The sequence below is a fragment of the Colias croceus genome, chromosome 3, assembly GCF_905220415.1.
Source record: "Colias croceus chromosome 3, ilColCroc2.1".
Classification (NCBI taxonomy): domain Eukaryota; kingdom Metazoa; phylum Arthropoda; class Insecta; order Lepidoptera; family Pieridae; genus Colias; species Colias croceus.
Window position 1 is genome coordinate 8,526,044 of NC_059539.1, and position 23,876 is coordinate 8,549,919.

Here is a 23,876-nt window from a genome sequence, read left to right on the forward strand (position 1 = left end):
CGCTCATAACTCTGCTAAATGAACCCGCCTTCGAGAGCAACCGCCGAACTGCATTTGCATACAATGCTCCCTACTACCAGTATTTTTACAAATAAACCACATTCCGATCGGCAATCCGACACGAATACGCGTAGAAAAATACTGTTGCATAACCGCCGAGTAAATATTGACTGTGATCACTCGTTTGCAGTAAATTATATGAAAAAACAATGTGCAATAACTCCGTCCAACTTTCAATACGACCAATTTACTTCGACGAGCGGTTACCCATAAAGATACAAACGTGAGTTTCCAAGCGGACGTGTTTGCTTAGAGACGAATTCTATCGGCAATAATTATCAGGTGAGAGTGATTTGTGTTCGAGTTTTTAGTTGCTAAGTAACGAGACAAAGATTTTCCTCTAGGGCTTCATAAAGTGGAGGATTTAGTGATCGCGCGCCGACAACGGAGGTGACAACAGACTGCGTCGTAAACATTCTGACGCGCGTCTTCAAAACAAACAAACATTATGTAAATCAAGTGTAAAGAATTTTCGTTCGACCGCTGCCATTACAAGCAGGATTTTGTAATTATAATATGTATGAGTGTCAAAGAGGAACCATTGTAACTACGTATTTGACAATTTTCGTGAACGCATCTCGTTGCAAAATGAGAATGTACCTACTTTCTAAATGCAAATATATTTCAACAGATTTTATCTGTAGGTAAAAGGGTAATAGGTAATAAATAATGTCAAATATATTTTGTTTCAAACTTTATCAAGACTTACAAGTTATTAACTTTACGGCGCTAAACTAGGTATACCTACGTCTAGAATTGCAGGCGTAACTGATAATAATGATGCCAAATTTTATCCTTTTTTTGAAGACTTATCTACATACACCAGCAATTTTAGTTTAAGTAAGGCGTAAAACAGATGGCTACAAATTGGCATATTCAAGTCTGTGCTCGCCTATTTCTAGACATTGTTCGTTATTAGCCACCATCTCATTTTTAGGGTTCCGTAGCCAAAATGGCAAAAACGGAACCCTTATAGTTTCGTCATGTCCGTCTGTCCGTCTGTCCGTCTGTCCGTCTGTCACAGCCGATTTACTCGGAAACTATAAGTACTACAGTGATGAAATTTGATGGGAATATGTGTTGTATGAACCGCTACAAAAATATGACACTAAATAGTAAAAAAAAGAATTGGGGGTGGGGCCCCCCATACATGTAACTGAGGGATGAAATTTTTTTTTTCGATGTACATACCCGTGTGGGGTATCAATGGAAAGGTCTTTTAAAATGATATAAAGTTTTCTAAAAAACATTTTTCTTAAAGTGAACGGTTTTTGAGATATCAGCTCTCAAAGTCGTAAAAAGTATGTCCCCCCCCCTCTATTTTTATAACTACGGGGTATAAAATTCTAAAAAAAATAGAGGTGATGCATGCTAATTAACTCTTTCAACGATTTTTGGTTTGATCAAAGTATCTCTTATAGTTTTTGAGATAGGTTGATTTAACTGTAATTTATTATATTTGCTGCTACGGAACCCTTTGTGCGCGAGCCCGACTCGCACTTGGCCGGTTTTTAATATTATTTTACATGTTAGTCATAGCCTCTCGGTAATACGTTCTCAGTAAAATATTAGAAAAGCAAGAGGTAGGTACTACACTTTAGTATTCATTACTGTTTGTGTAAATGCACTTCACAATAGGGCTATAAGTTCGACTACCCGGACTTTATTAACTTGCGAGTTATATTTCAATAGAAATTATTATGTATTATGCAATATAGACTCGTAAACTTATACTTTTCAAAAATGTACAAGTTTTTTCTCACCAAGTCACAGAGAGATTAACATACCAAACCAATAAAACACCGTTTATTTTGAATGTGCATGTTTAGTATCTTATATCATAAGCAAATATGATGTATTTAATTTAATTGATTCACTTGTCAGAGTATGGAATTATAATGAAAAGCTTCAAGATACCTTTGCACCTGTTATGGCATTTGGTATGATTTACAGCACTTCACTACCGCTGCGCCCGCAACTCGCTGCCATTAATATTGTTTATAACTCTTAATTATGACAGTAATGTTATACTTTTAATCCAATTTTCGAAACTTTCATCAAAAGTAGGTAACATTTTTAGTTCCTAATTAAATGTATATTATACAATATTTATTTAAAATTCGGTAAATAAAAGCGATAAATCTTAGTACGCTCGATCGAATCGATTTAGGTTGTAATAATCAAATAATAATTCATACTGTATATGTTTACAACATAGGTGTCATAACAATAATGTTAAGGCAAAATACTATAGATGACTACAAAACTAAATTATGATAGTGGATAAAAATAGACGATTACATTGTTTGTTGTTTATTCAAGGTTGGGAAAAAGGGCAAATGAGAATAAAAATACATTGTCGTCAATGCGTAATGAAATCCAAAATTAATATATATTTAACAAGACGTAGTTAAGCTATTGAAATACTGACTCTATCACCAGCGTATTTTAGGTGATAGTAATGAGACATCTTATATTTTAATATTAATATAACTTTGCTCCCGAGGTGTATTTAATAGGTGTAGGTGTTCGGGCGGCGCCACAGGACGCCACCGACCTCGAAATAACTTATTAATTTATATTTACATTACACTACTAAATGAAATCACCTGTCTTTGCATTTGTTTTTATAACTTTTATGTTCGTGCAAGTTAACGACGTGAAAATATCAACAGTAATTAAAAACGCAAGCGCTCGCGAATTGATGTTAGTGTTTAGTTATTGCGAGAATGAAGAACGGTGTATTTTATTTATTTGAATATTAATTCGAAGGCCGACTCACACAATCCATATCTATTCATACATTATCTGAGTACCTATTGAATCTGTTAGACTTGTTACTAATTCATCAAAGCAATGTCACAGCTTGACATTCGGATTGAATATTGGATACAATAATCGGTACTGAATAGTAATGATATACTTCAGTAATTAGAATTTAATATATGCACGAAAAATTTATGAGGTTGTTTTTAACAATAATAGTAAGAACTAAGAATATAATATCAAAATAAAGACAAAATTGTCCAAAGCAGTAGTACCAAAATTAAACAAAGGCATGTACGAGTAGGTACCGAATTATTATTTTTAGGCAAATCGCTTTCGGAAATACGGTTGTAATTACAAGTTCAACAGTAATGTATCATTATGTAGTTTTAACAATATTCGTTAGTTTAATAAACGGTCAAAAAGCCGCCCATAAATCATTAAGCACATTCGTCATTAGTATCGGACAAACCAACAATTTACATATATCCATTAATTACCTAAACGTATTTTTCGAAACGCCTTTACATTTACACGTAAAGAATTAGTTCGCATTTCACGTTTCGTGCGAATCGGAATTGGATTAACTCAAAGCGGCCTGACACTTTTCCTAAAGCTTAACTTTCAAACAAATAAACGTCAACGCCACTTATTCACGATCTTCAAGTTAATATTTTATGACGTTGTAAGTTTATTAAAACATTTTTAGTTTCAACGTCAAAAAAAGGAAATTCATCAAATAAAATGAAAGATAAAAGGAGAAGAATTTTTGGAATTGTTACTGAAGGTATCTAATAATTGTAGCTCATTGACATTACTAAGAGTCGTTACAATTACAGCTTATTTAATATTTTTTAATTCGGTGTTTAGGGAAAAGTTCTTCGTTACGGATAAAGTTACGCAAATCCCAACAATATTTTGATGGGCTGCATAATTTTGTAAAATGAGGACAGAAATCTAAATTATTAGAATGTTCATCGTTTTGAAAGGTTTATGTAACTAGAACGGTTTTGATGTAGCAATCAAGTCCTAACTTGGAACTGGGATCTTTCCATAAATAAAGTATCATTCATCAAGGTAGTAATTATTAAAATAAGCACCGCATAAATTAAAGCTGCGTTCACACAGTAGGTACTAAGTCTTTCAAGGCTCTTGAGTAGCATTTATTCAGTTTTTGGACTTCAGCCGGTAACCGCTGCTTATGATTAATTCGTGGATTTCATAGAGTTTTTGTTCCATAATCAGTCTCCATCGCGCGTGCGACTCGCTTGCGTGGCGGATACATTGTTAAAAGTATTAAGTGACCTACGCAAGTTCCGGGTTAAATAATTTATTGCTCATTAGACGTTTTTATTAAATTCGGTAAATCGTATTGCTATAAGACATAACTACAAAAACAAAGAATTCTAATTTAAATTTTAATATGTCCGCTCGCGTGTTCACATTAAAATGCTAATAAAGATTGAATTAACAATTCGTAGTACGTTACAATCTTGGGGTATTTCAATTAAGTAAATTTAATTTGCTGTTGCGCTGTAAGTATGGACATGATGGCTATCGGTGTTGGTGTTATGGGAAAGCTAATTAGGCCTAGGTTCGTTTTTCGTCAGAGTTGGTCCATCCATCACCGAACCACGCCCTGCCTGTTCCATTTGGCTGCCCTCTCACTTCTCATTGTGCCGTTCTTAACGTGAAATTAATATATTTTTTACAGTTGTAATAATTACCCTTTTTATAGATTTTAACTATTTTTCTATACGATGTAAAATCTAGACTCCAGACTTGAATATTACAAAAAACGACAGTTACAAGGAAGATTCATTGTTAGCAGTGGTTTCATGTGCTCTATGACTTAGAAACACGATATTATGTTTGTCGATCTAACATATTATACAAATATGTTACAACGTCGTTTTATATCTTAGTATTAGGTAGGTTTATATTCACTGAAATAAAAATATCTCAAAATAATCGCAAACATAACATTAAAACTTGTTATTGTTAAACTAACAAGCCTATAAAACAGCCACCGTTTTGACAAGCTACAAAACGTTATCTGCGGATATTATGTAAACAAACAGAGGTCTGATGAAATCAATTAATAGCAATAGCTTGATAATATCGCATCGTTTTGTTAGTAACTGACGCGGCATTGGCTATCTATGTGAGCCGACCAGCCTAGTGGACAACGATTTAGTTATAAAAATGTTCCCGCTGAGGGTCTATTTACAATGGACGGGTAATGACATTTGCATCGGCGCAGCACCTGCGTGTAGGCAAGACAGAGCCGGCTGTCGCGCGACATGTGCGACTAATTTGTTGGCAACAACGCACTCATTACGCTGTACCCCGCGACGCCTGAGGTGTCGCCTACGCCGTAATTTCACTCGTAATTCTATAAAATTGCCACACGCATGAGGAAGCCATCCCGAGATACCTTGAAGGTAATGTCAACGTTTATGTTTTCTTCGCTTGGACTGACACGTATCATGATTTATTTTCATCCTGTAGGTAGAACCGTACTTATATGTATATTTTTTTTTATAATTGAATGTACGTCTACGATTTCTTGTAACGGTGCAACTATCAATATTTCCACAAAGAAAGTAAGAAAGACGTATACAGATAAATTATTATCTTTCCCATTCATTGCAAAGAAAACATGACATCGAGCGAATAAGTACATACGTATTTATTGTGCGTAGCGAGCACGCACTTATTTTCAACCATAACCGTATATCAAAAACATGCATAGCTAACAACACTAGACAACTTCTACTACGTATGTATAGCAAAACGATAATGTATAGCAAAAAGTTTTCATCATCTGCATTAAAAGGAGGGTAAAAGTTCAACCTGTCCATTCTTGTCCATCTCGTTGTTGGTGAGCTTGACCTTCTCGAAGGAGACGACCTGCTTGCGCAGCTGGTCGCCGGAGAAGGGCGAGTCGGGGTGCGGGTAGAGGCGCGCGGGCGCGGGCGGGTCCGCCTTGCCGGCCACCAGCCACGAGGAGCGGTGGTAGGCGTAGCGGTAGCGCTTGCCGTCCACCGGCACCACGTCCAGCAGCACGGCGTAGCGCGCCTCCGCGCGGCACCCACCGAACGACACGCGCACCGTCGGGAACATGCGTCTACAAATAAAACAAAAAAATAATGTAGCCGGTTATGGTACGGAAGTTTAGTATGAAATTTGATCTGCTAGTAACATTCAAAACCACTTTAAAAAATATTTAACGGACAGTCAGCATGGATTCACTAAGGCTCGTTCCACAGTAACTAACCTAGTTCATTTTTCACAAAATATTATTTCTGCCATAGACCGCAAACAGCAAGTCGACGTCATATACACCGATTTTAAAAAGGCGTTTGACATGGTTCCTCACAATATTTTACTTCACAAACTAGCTACAATTGGTTTTTCTGGGTCGCTTTTGAAATGGTTGGGTAGTTATTTGCACTCACGTGCGTTCTACGTGGTAGTAAATGGGTTCGATTCTCCGTATTATAGCATCAAATCTGGCGTACCACAAGGCTCGCACTTAGGCCCCGTGTTATTTAATATATTTATTAATGACATTGTTAGCTGTTTCCGTAACTCCACACCATACCTGTTTGCGGACGATCTGAAATTTATGCGTGTAATAACTCGTATTGAGGACACTTTTCTTCTTCAAGAGGACTTTAATAACCTTGTAAATTGGTGTAAATCAAATGGCATGAAGCTGAATATAGGAAAATGCTCATATATAACTTTTTCACGTAAACATGTTGCCATTAACTCAAAATATTATGCCAATAATCAAGAATTAGGGAGAGTGGATAGTATAAAAGATTTGGGCGTTACTTTTGATAAAAAATTTACTTTTCTAGAACACATTGAAAACGTTGTAAAGAGGGCCAACCAGATGCTCGGGTTCGTAATCAGAAACGCAAGATTATTCAAATGTCCTAAGACTAAGATTATCCTTTATAATACCTTTGTACGTAATGTATTAGAATACTGCTCTGTAGTGTGGCGCCCTCACTTTGCTACACATTCACTTCGATTAGAGCGCGTGCAAAAAAGGTTTATATGGCACCTTGCTTACAGTCAAAACATTAGTAAAAGTCTGATTTCGTACTCTAAGCGTTTGGAATATTTTGGAATGGTTTCTTTAGAGAAAAGGCGCGACAATTTTGATATTTTATTTTTATACAAACTAATTAGAAATCATATTGACTGCCCCCAATTGCTTTCTCTGATTGGATTCCGGACGCCTAGTAAATTTCCACGTAAACCGATCCCACTATTATCGGTGCCTATCATGAGGACCACTTTGGGTTCCTTCTCTCCCATACCAAGAATATGTAGAAATTACAATCGAATAGTAAATCATACACTAGATATACATTTTGATAATATTGGAAAATTTAAACAGACGATGTAAGCGATCAACCATGTCAGTGTTTAATCATACTAGGTACCTCTCTTTTATACATGATGTTGTTGTTTATTTATGTTGGAAAATGAATTAATTCTACACTTTATATTAATTATTTACTTTTAATTTTATATAATATTATGTAGTCAATTTTAAGGTAACGTTTTAATTTTATTTGTTTAGATTTCAATTAATTTTATTTCATTTGATTGATATATTGTTATTTAAGTTTCATCAAGTGATTATTTTAAAATGTAATTTATTAAGTTAAAATGTATTTAGTTAATCTGTTTATTTTTATTATTATTATTTTTTTTTGTAATTTTTGTAGTGCATGCAGTGCTCATTTTTTATTAGTTGTCATCACGTCCTATATTTTTTGTGTATTTTTTATGTAAAAACTGATGTACAGCTGCTAATGAGCCTTAATAAAATAAAATAAAAAAAAATAAAAAAAACATGTATGATACGATCCGAGTTATACATAAATCAGATGAACCGTTAGATTTAATACAAATTTATAACAGCTTAAGTAATAGAATCATCATCAGCAGCCATATTCCCAGTGCAGGGATACGGACCTTAGGAGGCCTCCTATGAGGGTATAGGTCCTAATGCCACCACGCTGGTTGGATGGCTGGCAGATATTGTGGATCTTTTTGAGCCTTCGACGTGTCATGCTCCTAACGAAGTTTTTCTTCATTGTTTCGAGCAGCGATTATATTATCAATATGCACAGATAAATTGAAAAATTCCTGCAAGCTCGCTTCGTCTCGAGCCATCGATTTATCGTTTGAAGTCCGAGGGCCTCACTACTGAGCCACTACTGCTTAGTAATAGAATATAACCAATTAATAACACAAAAATCATTAAGAGTTCTTAAAGCATTAAGGAAAATGCTAATTAAAAAGACAAAACATATGGTGTTTACAAAAACCATTAATGCATCTAAGCAAAAAAACGCCAGGGATCCAGCCACGGACGGTGACTTGTATAATTACAGGGTGAAACGCGAACTAGGAAATCAAACAAATATGATGTATTCGATTTTAATGCACCCCTAAATGGACCGAAGCGCTTCCTGCCGCCCGATGGCGATAACATCACGCCGCTGCTTATTTATAACGCAACCATTCTTTTTTTTTTCAATTTTAAACGGTGCTCTTATAATTTCGAAGGTTAAACAAGCAATCATAGATAAGATAACCGTACCCCCTCATTTGTCCGTCCACTAATATAATAGGACACTTGTCCAGGATAAACTTCCAACCATCTCGTCTATTTATACCGTTACATGAATACGAGCCTACGATAAAACTCCTGCAGTGTATCATAAAACGCAGGAGTGAAAGAAAGAAATATTAGCGTCCATAAAACACGAACGCAGTGTCAACCTTCCAATAAGTGTAATAATAAATGCGAGAAACCTATAAAATTCTCAGAGGCAGAACCTTAACGCGACGATAAGGCACGGTGTATTGTTGGTATCGTCGAGGTGAGCGGTCATAAATAAATCGTATTAAGGTGCGTTTTGAATAGTTGATCCGTATCGTTGGCGCGGGATCGCTCGTCGTCGACAATAAGTCGCTGTCAGGCGCGTTTATGAGAGAGCGTGTGTCGCGCGCCACCCAGCTCGGCCGCCTAATGAGCTACATCCATCAAGGCCTGCAATCGATCGCGATTTGAATGCCACAAACAGTTCGAAGCACTTTGATGAAATGAACTGCAAACGAAACGATTTATAATCCAAACAAGATACACATTTTTCTGCCGTCATGCAAAACAACGACGGATAATTTGCGACTTATTCCAAATTACCAAGTTCACAACTCATTATTTTTCAAAATAAGTTATTAATTCTAGAACCAGTTAATTTTCAACAAAATTACACAGCAACATTTACGCAGTTAACATTTAGCGATGTATCGAATTGTAATTTGTAACATATTCAAACTATCCTTTAATATTTACTACGAGAGAGATAATCGAGATTACTAAAGAATTTTGTTCATCGTTTACCTGAGATATGATGAGTGAAGGTCATTCGAAACCAACCAACAAATTACACATATAACTATAACAAAACTGCTCAATTAAAAAACATTTGAATTTAGATATGGAATCCTAAGCCGAGCTTAACAATTTATTGTAGGTTAGTATGTAGGTACTTAAGATCGTCAAAATGACATTTAACGCATATAGGTCGCCATGTTTTTATGTTGTTGTGATGCTTCGATGTTTATAGGAAAGTAGATAAAAACTGCAACACTAAAAATTATCAGTAAATTGATGATGGTTTTGCCAATGTTTCTTTAATTATAAGGCTATCTCCCTTCTCTTTTTCTGCTTTATTATCCAAAAAAATTTCTTCATTTGCTTGATAATTAAAAATTGCAAGTTATTCCTCAAAAAAAACATAATTAAAAAATGTAACATTTACTCATGAGTCCAGTTTTGCAAATGCATTACGAGTTGACTGTTGAAAGTTAATGAATGAGCATTCGAAATGATGTTTAATAATATCCATTTCATTAAGCAATTAGCCTTTGCATGCAAACAGTTAAAAATTATACATTTTACGGATATTAAAGTCAATAAACCTGTTGTCAGTCGACTACGAGGCTACTTTGTCTCATTTGCATAATTCATTAATAAAAAACGCTACATGATTTCCACTGATAAGCGTTATAAATATTATAGAATAGTCTCACAGCCGCGTCTACGTGAATATATTCTGCAGTTGGCAAATGGATGATCAAGATAATTGACCTCAACAATAAAGCGAACTCAATAAAAATTGCTCGTGTGTAACAGTCGAGAATAAGTAATTACAGTATTTAAAAAGGTGCTTACACGAAGAGCTCGATTAATAATTACCTACAGTAACGGACAACAGGCAGAAAAATAGAATCTATAAGAGCACAAATTCACTGCTCCTTGGCAAATGTAAATTATTTACATTTCTTTATACTGTTTGATGACGATGCGATGTGGTGAAAAAGCCGCAGCCTTGTGACAAATAAGTATGTACGAGAAGGATGTAATTTGAAGTAATTGGGAACAATTACGGGAAACCGCTTCCGGTGAGAGGCGCGAAACAGTGCCCATTCAATATTATTTGACATGCAATTGTTTTTAGTTTTTATTCTTAAATGTATACAAGATGACAATCATGATTACTCGAGCGTGACATTAATACCACAGTTGACAGATATATACTAGTGTTAATACGACTTAATACCTAGAAGCTCCATAAAAAAAACAAAAGCAAATACACCTATATTAGGTATGTCTTTGCCGTCTTTTGCATAAAAATGATTAAAAAAACTCGGATAAATTTGACCTTATAAGTTAACGGTATTTACAGATGTGCAAATAAATGTAAGTCAGATATAGCATTGAAATGTTTGACTTTAAGATACTCATCTGATGAATTTCCATGCACCTTCATTTAGACATTAAACTTATGTAGCCGTCAGTTTACTTACGAATAAATATTTTATAAGTATTTATGTGAAAAAATAAACGCCTAACTGTAATAAAATGGAAATACATTTTTAACACAGTTTTATACTTTTTAAAATCTTTTGAGTTATACCGCGAGACTGTCGTTATTTTTATCAGTAGGTAACTCAATTTTTTGAGAACACCTTAATTAACACAGCATACATGAAGTTAGTAACTAGTAACATTATCGGTTCCGGAATTGCATAGTATCTATCAGAATTAATTCTTATCAATAAAATAACATTAATGCTTAGTTAAATTGAAATGTTAACAGGAAGTATTGTATTTGCGCTCACCGATGACAATAATAAAAGAGAGTCGTTAAAAAGCCACTCGTACAGCCTAGGCTTCGTACAAAACAATTTATATTTGACATAGAAATATCACTGAACGTTGATAAAGTATCTTGAATGTATTCATCAGTTATTTTACGCCAGTCGATTACATAATGTAGTTACATGGCTTATTATATTAGAAGCATGACTGGTTTCCATGAAATGTCATCCAGTTTGCGGACAGAACTCGCACGCAACTCGATACCCGCTCACCGTTTACGATATCCCATTTGCACTCAATAAAGAAAACGATTGTGACCTTTCGATAATAATTATACGCTCATCTAAAACGAGAGCACTAACAATTATACATGTAATATCTCGGAGGAGTTTATCGGTAAGTGCTGTTAGTAATGAGCGAGTGCGAATTTAATAAGGAATTAGTGTCAATGGCGGCACGTGCGGCGTGTCAACTGTGTCACTCTTGCATCGCGTTATATCGCTCGTCGCCACGCGCCCGCACATGATACCGGGCTAATCTCTCCATTCAAAATAAAATATCGAATTACCGGCAACCGATATAAATAATGATCTAAGATAAAGTTGTACTACGGTTAGCGGTTTGTGTAGGTTGAAAATATTAGAACTGCTTAATTTCTGTCTCACAGAATAATTCACGAGTGGAGCGACGGAAAGGTTTTATAAATTCAAAGTATTTACTTCACGGCCGTCACGCGAACTGTCAGCCCGTCATTGTAATAGCGGCTCAAAAATACACAAATTGACGCTTGATACGTTTCGTCGTCTCGCGGGTAATGGTGCGAAATGGAGCTCATTTTATTACTTATAAAAAGGAAGGGTCTTCGACTCGTCTCGAGCTCTTTGTGTGGATGACTAACGTTTTCGCAAAATGAGCAACAATTATTTATTTCAACGATATTTTGACTTTCGAGTCCATCACTTCAGCCGAGTCAGCGATCAATTTGTTGCTCGAAGACAACCTCTTCATCAGGAACTTTATTCACGGAACATGAAAAATAATGGAGACATAAATATTGTGAATAGTGACGTTTTGTAAACGAGCACAGCGCAATGTGTGTAAAGTAGCCACGCAGCAGGGAGCCGCAGTACCTACAGGCCAACGCCTGCCTAATTAAAAATTCCTCTTTGTTTTTCCTTCAAGATTGTAGTTATTCGAGAAACGTTTGATTATTCAACGCTGCTAATATACGAGCTGGTAATGGTACATTAAAATACTAACCGTATACCTTCAACACGTTTTATTTATGTAATATTGTGTATACTTTTTCATTTCCTCCATATATGCATATGAGTTTAGCAAAAACATAAAGGAATGGGATACGAACACAACCATTAGTACATCATTTACGCAGAAATTAATACGGTAATCGATCAAATGTTTTATGCAAAATTAAAGAAATAGGTACTTACTACTTACTTATACAAAATTAAATGAATTAAATTGGAGTAATAAACTCCAATTTAATAATTTCGTACAGATGTAAAAATAAAAAGCGAAAAATCATCTACAATTAACGGTTACAATTTCTTTAATTTTCATAATTAAAAACTTTATAGAACGCAACTTCAAACGAAACCCATTCTGACATTAGTAGTCATAAACGGTTTCCGATAAAAACATAACACTAATTAATGTTAAACAGCTATCATAAAGCAGTTAAATTTTAACAAGGTGCTCCTTAATACTTTATCGGCGAAATCTTACGATGGGCTCCACTATAAGACATTTCCGGTAAGCCCTTTGCCCGACTATTGTTAATACGCAACATTCGTCATAAATTACAAAGTTATGTTGAAATGTGACTGCTTAAGTGCTGATCTTGGTAATATAATTACTGACATAATTTCCTTTTATTACTGCATATAATATCGACAACGCATTTGGACTAGAGAATGAATTAACGTCATCTGTTGACTCATCAAATAAAGGTTAAACGTAAGTTTATTTTTATAAATCGACACAATTCCTTAAATAGTGATAATGCAATGTGAATACATACGTCTGACAAACTTAAAATTTACAATCAATCTGCCTACTAAAATACCAAATAATCCCCGCGTAATATAAATTATCGATACAATAAAAAAATTGCAATCAATGGTCATCAAATAATAGATATTTTTATGGAACGGTTCAGGCGGCTATAAAAAGTAATGAATTCGTCTAATATGACACATACGAAATAAGCATAAGAATAAAAAACAGTTCATGTAATTAGGTTTATTATGAACTTAGAATTTGGAGTAAATTGTGAGTCGTCGCTGAGATTACGCTGTAATTATCTGTTTTACACGCTCCTAATGGCTTCATTCCGCTAATGACCGTCTCCCGTCCTTTTTGTTCATACCAACTCAGATAAATTTAAACTTTATTAAAATTATATTCGCAAGTAAGTGTTAATTAAAATGACATTTTTTAACTTTGAGAGCTTGCATTGAATCTACCAGACTAAGAAGCTATATTGAACAAGCTGATAAACATTTCAAACAAGAAGAAACCAACATAAAATTAGCCATACAAAACAAACTTTAATAAAACAAAAATGACATTGAAATTGGATCATCTGATGAAGCGCTACAACGCTTCCTTTCGTTTCCTTTCGGTTTAAGGTGTACAAGTTATTGCAGATTATAAACCGTGGAAGCGTGGAAGGAAGGAGCGTAATTTAGCTGTGAAACCAGAATGTGAACATTTTATCTGGTCCGCTGTCGGCGCTTCAATTATCGCATCAGCGTAATGTAATGCGCTATAACAATATCACGCACAATTATAACTGCATTAGCGTCAACGTTTATTGCTAAATTGCATATAAAGGTAAACATTATTTGGCCCCAGGAAGTCTTTGTTTGGGACAGAAGGTTATGATCAGGAATTGTAATTTGTGTAAGTTATTTTGTGTTCACCTGATATAATAATTTGCACCTGCCAATACGCTGGGATAGGAAACTGTCATAGAGATACCTACTTTCAATCACGGCTGTATGATGTATCTGTAGTAAAGTTCAATTTAATTTTATAATTTACTTGAATTAAGATAAGGGGATTAAATAGGCATTTAACATGGAATATAGGTCATGGCAGTATTCTTATTCGTTTAAAACATCTTTATATTATATTTTACCTTCATAATATATTCAACAAAGTAACATTTATAATTAAATTGTTCACGCTAATATTAACAATGCAAAAATACATTACAAGAAATACTTAGTTACATTGTGTGGGAACGTCAGTATGTACATATAATATATTTAAATACACTTTCAATAAGTTATTTAAATATTGATATATAAAAACTCAACACAAATTATACAGTACAATATCTCGATTAGCCTCAGCGATTCAACCGTAAAACCGTCATATTATCCGACAGAGCGTAACGCAGCTGCAGGTGTCTTCAATCTTCGTACAAACATCGCTGATGGATATTTATACGAATACTGGTTATACGACGTGATGTTATTCAGTATTCTCAATAGGAATTACTTATAGATAGATAATTTAGATCGCTAGGTTCGTCATATAAGGACACACAATACCCAGTGAAACACATTTAAGGAACAAAAGAATCTAAAGATGTTTGAATGATATTGTAAATTCAAATAAACAATTAACATGTTAAAAGTAAACAGTAATTTTAATGTAATTATAGATAAACAACTCATAACCAAACGAAAAACAAGTAATATATTCATACATAAAACCTTATCAATAACAAGCACTGAGAGTGAAAAAAGTCGTTCCATCTCAAATTAACATATCAACCTATTAATGAACATGTTTACACGATTACCTAATAGCTCAAGATACGAATGGGCAGAAAGAGGAATTCGTCATATTCAAGTTGTGGTTACGTCAAAAGAACTACAAAGCGACATGAACGGTTGTCAACCAATGATGGATCGTGCGGAGTCTGGACCCGGTCGTTATGTTACCATTACCGATGATCGATCACCGCCGGCGGCGCCGGACACCCGACAAATTTAATTTAGACTGCTAATGCTATCGTAGATAAAGCGATTATGCATGTGCGAAGCTTTGATTAACTTATTCGGAGACTGCGACCTACGATCCGACAAATTGTAAACATGGGAAGGACAATCTGCCAGAATGTTTAGATATTATTGTGGAAGCAAAATCGTAACTATGTTTTATACACATAGGAAATTTTTTTATGTAAGTCTACTTTTTATTTCTATCGTGGCGGATGTAGCAAGTTGAACAGTTTTTTATCATCATAAAGTAGTTAGTAACAAAGGTTGAATATATTTTAAGAAAAATAGTTGGAGTCTTGTTAATTAGAATTTAGAACATATAGTATTATCCTCTAGTTAGATGTTATCAATATTGCCGTATCGAATGTTCCGCACGTCACGTCATCTTTCAACAGAACATGCATCCTGATCGTCGCCATTAAAACACGCAACGCCTCACATTCCATCGTATAAAATTTCACAGAATTATTCCCATCCCAGAACGGCATTGAACTCATAATACCTCGTACGTAATAATAAAACTGTAATTTTAGATTTTCTTACATTATTATTAGTTTGTAATACATGCAATAAAGAGTAGCCCTACATTCTGGCATTTTGTACTCGCATTCCTACATAAACAGAACAATATTTCGTTAATTCCTCGAGCGCGTTGACTGAGCTACATGGTACCATATAAAATTTATAACGTAATTCCGTTTTAATGAGCACAAATAACATTTACAGGTCGCTCGCGAAGTGATGTAAACTGCTTTAATTGCACCGTTGGAATTGAGCACCGAATGGCTACCGGCATCGAATCAACACCTCCTATCCGAATGGCTATATAAGCCGGCAGCGATAATTTCACTTTTATATCTAAAGTTTCCGCTTCGCGAAACAATAACGAGTGCAGGGTTTGCAAAATATGGTAAATGCTTTTCACGTTTCCAGCAGACGGCGGTAGACAGGTCGGGAGTATGTATGATTGTATGACGAGGGTGGCGGGTGGTAAATGCAGTCGGTCGGGGTGATAACACGCGCGGGGAGGGGCGGAGGGTGCTGGGGGCAGACGTCGTCGAGGAGCGTCGGAAGCTGCGATCGATGAAGCGCGGACACGCCTCGCGCACGTCGCCGACCGCAGCCCACGCCGCAGCCTATGCTTGAATTCGATTTACACGCTAAGCCTTATTCTACAGCGTAAGCTTCGTATAAAACTTCGACGAATAATCCCTCTAGAAATAAAACGAGAACTTCCAGTTAATATATTTAATAACTGGATGACACGCATAGCACCGTTGTCAATCTATTAAGTCACGTCAGAAGACCGGGACACATCAAGAGCATCAACTGCCACGAGCTGTCAAGAATCCGAGAAACCGACGGGCGTTTAAAACGGGTGTATTGTAGTGCCTTGTTACTAAGAGGTCGGTGCCTCCACTGCTACATTGATCTCTGCCGAAATCACGAACGTCCAAAAATATGGACTCAGAATCATTTAAGACTTGTACAGAACCTACATTCTATCCAATAGAAAATCTACACAACCAACATTTTCTGTAAGTAAAAAACAACGACGTCATAATGACGTCGTTGGTAAAAAATCTATTCAAATATTAAACATATCAAATGATCGATCGCAATGTAATGAGAATTCCTTTAAAAAAAAATATATATTACCACGTTATATCTCAGTGGATTATGTACTTAATAACGTTATCAGCTTATCTGAAACTTTGACAAAACGGTTAGCTAAGAACTCGATAAGTCGACAGGGACAAAACGAACAACATATCACTCAAACAGGACAGTCAGAGAGATGAGGGTCATCTCCATGCATTAAGAAGCCTTAAAGGATACAATATAAAGCCCACAATACACGGTTTCAAACTTCGACTTTGTAAGTGACAAGCGCTTGGAATTCCAAATAATTTTAAAGGATACTGATCTATCGCCGATAACGCGCTAGAAGCGTTTGGTGACAAGTCAGACGCTTACTTGTAATCCGAGACATACTATATCTCAATTTATTGGTTATAAACTTTATCACTTCGATGTAATCATAAAAAACAACGTACGATCGTTATTGTTAATTACGCAGTTTATTTGCATTAACGGCGCTGTTGGTAACTAACAATAATTATCTATGTACATCTAAGTTCTTTTATCTTGGACAGCTACTTCATAATTTATAATCACAAAGTAATAACCACGAAACTTAAACATGTTTAATGGGGCGCCTGTCAAAATTACCGCAGTGTAACGCTAATAATGAAAGTATAAAATACTTTGGGGTCGGTAGAGGCTCTTTTAACTATATTTATCCAGCCCTATGTAAAGTTCCACTCTGGTTGATAATAAGGGCTCCTTAAGCGGGGGACGGATTCAGTGGAGAGATTTATCTTGAATATCTGGAGGCCGTTTGTCAACTTAAGACTTTGGAAACACATTTTTTATACTGATATTTGAATCCCGTCCGCTTTTTTCTCTTTTTATGGTAGTTTGTAATGTTTACATTGTGTATTATAATGTTAACATAAACAAAAGATTATTAAGATAAATAGCACATTATAATATTACGAGTACCTAGGTATTCATTTTCATATTATGACTTCATAAAACAATTTATATAAGTTTCCAATAAGAAATATACTATCTTGATTGAATTCATTGAATACAATGACATACCTACTAGTATTGTCAAAATGATGAAATTATAGTCAAAACATAATTCATCAGTTTGACTAATTTGATTGTATGTATAACAACAAAAGTACCTACTGAATGCATGTGAAAATGTAGTAACAACACGCATGTATCAGTTATAAAATCTTATCGGCACGCTATGTACCTAATTAGGACTGTTGTAATATTTATTTATAGCATATAATAATTCTCAGTGTCGCCGAGTTTATTACACGAAAATATAATCACAGAAGCAGTTAGTATTTTTAACGCAACCCGACGACATATAACGTCAAGATTAACGGTGTACTCGACTTAACAAAACTTTTATGACTGAGTAACATAAATTAAGCTGCAAAAAATATAACGAGCATTTATAAATTAAAATGTTTTTATGCGTAACAGTAGCGCTCTCGATTCTGTAACCGCTAACGAGTAATGCCGATACTAAATAAAATTTTAGAGTCGTGTTTTTATGTTGAGGTGTTTATTTTTTACAGCTACTCATAGAATTACAATCAGCGATAGTGTCATGATATTTGTTGGACCGTTTGACGAGACAAGCTGCACCTGTAGAAGCACGGAGCGGTCGAATTCGGCCGAATGTTAATGAGGCGAGTCAACGTAACCCAACGCTCACCTGTCCTATATGAAATAATTTTTATTTACGCAGCCCTCCGGGGATTATGAATATCCAATGCGATATCAGTTCCATCGGTCCGCATATTATGTTACAGGTAACCTATGAAGGACCATAATTTACGCTCCGGACAAAGTTTCATCCTAGATGAAGATTATTTTTACTACCGACACCTTCAAGCGCCTATTGAGTGTTTACATTTATTTGAAATATGGTGTACTTTGTAGTTGTATACCTTCTTATTACTTATATTGTATTTATAAATATGTCTCAACTTATTGAATGTTGTGAAAGTCAGTAACGTAATAATCGTACCTAGTTACGTACACGAGTATGTCCATTAAAATATTTCGAGTTTATTGTAAGCAATATAACGTTAAGCAATGTACATTCCCATGACTTATCATGTCCGTATACGCTTTGTGAAGGCGAGGGTCATCAATCATGAGTCCGCTCCCGGAGTGACGCCCCGTGACGAATGCCAACCCAAACACCATTGTGGCCAATGCCACCCACACTTGCAATGCGCCTGCAAAACAGGTGACAGTATAGCCTCTCAATTATGATTTATTCGCCACAAGGTGCAAAGGTCCGAAACCCCTGCTCTGCCAATTACGAAGCTCGTTCCATGTTCGCGAATTGCAAGTCATTAAAACTATAATTAACTCGTAATTATAGTATATTTGACACCTCGTAATAATTATGATCGTGTTTTATAATTGTAACGAAAATTTTAAAAATGTAAGTTAAAATTCTATTATATTTATATTAGGATTAGTTTCTAACCTAATGATTTCAAAGGATAATTTTTCATACACTATCTTATAGACATTTCATCGACAAATATTGACAGTTCTTTTCAACGACCACAATAACAGTATTGTGACATAATTAATGGTGTGCTGCCAAGGCTTTCCTAGAAGACCTCCTACAGAGTTGTAATGCCCTGTGAAAATTTAAAGGTTGTAAAAACATTAATTTGCGCCACACACATTCTACAAAGTTTTTGAAATTTGTAGTACCGATAAATTATTTTCAGACACCTACTAGACTAGAAGTTCATTTCTCACTTCCAGATTTAATGTTTTTAATAGGTATTCAACTTAATATTTATCAGTATACCAAATATATAAGTTCTTGTCTTCTTATCAACAATAGAAATTAAATTCACTAATGCCCATAGAAATAGGCCCTCGGCACAATCAATTAAACAGTAATGTTTCAATTCGGTACAGGCTACAGTCGCCTCAGGGAATGAAGGTAAACGTATGTGCAATTAATTGCCTTATCGTACCAGTTTATTGATTCAGTAAGGCGATCCGTTTTAATTACCGCCATCGCTCATTTGCTGTTGATTGGCTTTAAGCAAATTCCACTTAACTAGCATCACAAAGAAACCAACCAAAACGAAAGAGTCGCGGAATTGAAAATTACGATTTTAATTAAAACCATTGCGGTCAATCTTAAATCAATATTGACACTATTGCGTAGCAAACACGTGAAATATTCAAATGTATAGGTACTGCTCGGTAGCCGGAAATAAATTAATCAAGATTAATTTACATTCAACGACTTGATATAATTTATAGTTTACGAAGTTCGTCTATCATAAGTATTATATATACAGTTAAAAATTCACATATTGCATTGGAAGTTATGACTTGTGTGTGTAATTTAATGCTGTATAGCAAGACGTGAAAGTTAATTGTGAAGCATATGTCGCCGGAGAGCTATTATAGCTAATTGACAGTCGACACACGGCCTATGTTTACTACTGCATTTGTCACCCTTTGCCTAATTATACATTATGCTTCAATACACACAACCCTTTCTCTTAATAAGATAAATATAAATAACTGACTTAAAGTCTTTAACTTTCATAAAAGATTCGAACGTTGTAAAACTGTAAAATGTTACGAACAGTTCCGTATTCAACACAAATACACTTAAATCCATGGACACAAAATGATCCCTAAATCATCCTCAAACACTTTATCAAACAAAGTTATCAATGATCACAATTTCGGTAGTTGCCCGGAGCGGCCGGTGTTCTATACTCATAATAGAGATATAATAACGGCGGCAGTGTGCTCTCTCGAGGGTGGCGAATCACTCGACCGATTAACTCTTAAACGACAAATAGACGAACTCCCTTCCCGCAGCCCTCTTGCTTCAGGGAAAACTAAGCCACGGTTGCTAATTATCCGAGGGAGTACAATCGCGAATTCTATCCCGCTCGCACTCTGCGTCCCGATGCACATCTCTGCAAAAACTCTGTGAAAACCAAAATTTTCCCTTCCGATGGGTGGTCATATTTCTTCCCTCTCGCTCCCATTAAACAGGCCGTAAACGCTTTCCTTTTTTCACGCCCTCGCTCTAATAGAAAGGCAAATTACGAGCTTACGGGCGCGGACGGGTGGCGATGTACGAAACCGCCGCGGTGCCTCGTGTGTCCCGCTCTCGCCCGCCGCCCGCCATACTTCCCGGCTCAGGAAAACAGGGGTCGACTACGTGAACTTTCACGTCATATGTGCCTACCTATCATTTATGAATCGCTACAAAATGTACGTTTTCACGTAAACATTGAAGGCAGTTTCTTAAACAAAGAAAACAGAAAAGAATATCTAGCCTATACCTACTGGATTTTACTCTATACTGGATTTTGAGCAATGTTCGTATGATTCTGAAAAGAGTAACTAAAAGATATTCAAATGGGCAAAGAAAAAATTACAATAAAATAAATTACTTTTTTGAATATAGTCGATTATCCTATCGAAACATGAGTTCGTTTATCGTTACGAAAGTCCTCAATTTTGTTAATAGATAAACTGTAGAGTGTAAACATAGGACATGGATACAGTTGATGAGCGTCTCGCGTGTCAGAGCATGTCGTCGAATCGCCAGGGCTCACCACAGCTTTCGTTGTTTGTTATACCATCATACAAACTAACATTTTTTATTGTTTATCGGCTTTAGTGATCCCTATAGTTACATTAAAACGATCATAGACAATGTAAAAACTATTATTAATGACTATTATTCACCACCATTAGAGCAGTGGTGGCTCAGTGGTGAGACCTCGGATTTCGAATCGATAAGTCCGGGGTTCAAGACCAGGCGAGCGCGCAGGAATTAAATTGATTTTTCAATTTATCTGCGCATGTTGTAACATCACCACTGCTCGAACGGTGAAGGAAAACATCGTGAGGAAACCGACATGTCGAAGAATTAAAAAGTTCGACGACATGTGTCATCCGCCAACACGCACTTGGCCAGCGCGGTGGATTATGGCCTGTACCCTCATAGGAGGCCCGTGTCCCAGCAGTGGGAACGTATATGGGCTGATGATGATGATGATGATGATTATTCACCACTAACATACCTACACATAGAACCAGTTTATACCTACCTCTAAGATCCAAAGCGTGTATTTTTTGAAAATGAATACTCGCAGGTCACGATGCTGTTTTAGTAAATAATATAATTTTGTGGAAAAGCATTTTAGAAAGGTGAGTTCCCATCCACCTGTTAACTTCAAAAAACAATCAAATAGAAATTATTCATAAAGTTGTCACACACCCTTACAAACAACTATGCTGAAAGGAGTTTCAAAGCCATGATTCAGTAATGAGGTATACGCAGATCGGTGCTCGTACGATTGCCCGTCATTTTCGAGTTATCGACTTGACGCCGCGGAAATGGAAAATAATGACTTCATTGCTGGGTGGTGCCCGTAACGAATATAATTTGGTGGCATTAAGCGTCATTTGTAGAAAACTCGGATAGTGCGTGACATCTGCTCTACTCGTATACACGCTACAATATTACGACACGGGCTTTTTGCTAGTGATGCAACTAGATACTATAAAATTACATTTTTTTATTATATTACACCTTACGTATTACCAATAAGTACACTTTTTACGCCTGGGAATTCAGCTAGTTATACGAGTAATAACAAACATTAACAATGCAGCTGTGGTTTTCTTAAAAAATGTTCAAGTAGGAAACTAATAATTAGGTGAGTAACCACTTTAATATGCATTTGATACAAGATAAACCGCATGCGAATATAATGATGGGTATTGGATAAAATAAAAGGATATAAAAAGGATTATTAAAATAATTGAAAGCTCCGAGTAAAAGTCGATTTACTTCGAGATTACGTTTAGAACGCAACTGCACAGGTACCAACACATCTGCTGATCGTTCAATAACTTTACAACGTATGAGCAACCCTTACTTCCGCGGCGTTTTTGTTACTCGCCCACCCGCAATCGACATAAACATAATTTATCCGAAGGGTAGCTGTGAAAATTTAACGCGACCCGAAAAAATTACACCACATGACAAAGTCTAAGCTCTCCATCCTTCACTAATCTCACTCGTATGAAAGAGAACACGCGTGATGTTTTTTAAGAACTCGTTGCCTTAAGCAAGTTACAATTTATTGGGTTCACGGTGCAACTGCTTCCGTGATACTGATTGATCTGACGGGAAAGGTAGTTATTTTAATTAGTTGTAGGATAAACGACCTAGAAGATTACACAATTATATTAGTTATTACTAATAGTACCTTAGTATTTCATGTTTTATAATTAAAACGATAGACATAGGTAAAATAGGTACGTATATCTACAGAACCTTCTTCATCACTGCCCTAATTGTTTACAAATCGACAATGTTTTATTCTTGTGTGATTAATTCAACACGCAGAGTCATTATTTAAATTTTTGAACGAATATAGACTTAATGGGAGCGCGAAAAAAATACTAGGTACAACGATATACAATCGCATACAATGATATCGTTGTTCACGGTATAAATTCAGACAAAAACAATGTAATTTTCCGTAAATCGACAAACAAATTTATTGGCACAAACACTTTAAGTACTGCTAATGGCTATTTATTCCTTCCCTATTATAGAAGCATAAGATGTAAAGTCAAGGCTGATGATGGTTATAAAAAATATTTTTTAGAATTATCTAATGCTCCTAACCATTAACGCGTTAAATGCATTTTCGTATGAATGCTTAGGGCGGGTATAGATTGAATAGATAATAATATGTAAGTACCTACTGAATTCAATCAGATAGATGTAGCACATCATGAACTGCTAACAATTTTATACATTTCCGATAGATTGACGTGTCACGACGTTGGTTCGGTCGCTGGCGAGCTAACAAGAGGCAAGTTTGGTAAAGGACACGAGGTCGGTAGGGCAGCGGTAACGAGCAGGTCTCGGGTCGCGGTCGCGGCACAATGGCTCGTTTGGGCACAATACCGCCCCCTCGCGGCCCACTTCATTACGCATGTATTGTGCCACACGCGGACAAACTGACTTCTGCCATCTAACATCGTCGGTGGCCTGCTAAACATTCCATATTTGTAAATTTGCGTACTTATTTCGTTTTATCTAAATACTGTTACGTCTTGTTTGCGTTTAAAATTCAAGAATACACGAATACTTTACCCGTATAACAAAAAAATTAAATAGATGTTTA

The 23,876-nt window shown here is 35.8% G+C and overlaps 1 protein-coding gene across 1 annotated transcript in view; it reads right to left on the reverse strand.

Annotated features, from left to right (window-relative positions):
* Nucleotides 1-23,876, reverse strand: part of LOC123690753 (T-box transcription factor TBX20-like) — a 64,345-nt gene that overhangs the window by 20,094 nt on the left and 20,375 nt on the right. Inside the window, exon 4 of the mRNA XM_045634856.1 lies at nucleotides 5,683-5,956. Coding sequence (XP_045490812.1) covers nucleotides 5,683-5,956 — 274 coding nt within the window. The remainder of the gene's footprint in view (nucleotides 1-5,682; nucleotides 5,957-23,876) is intronic.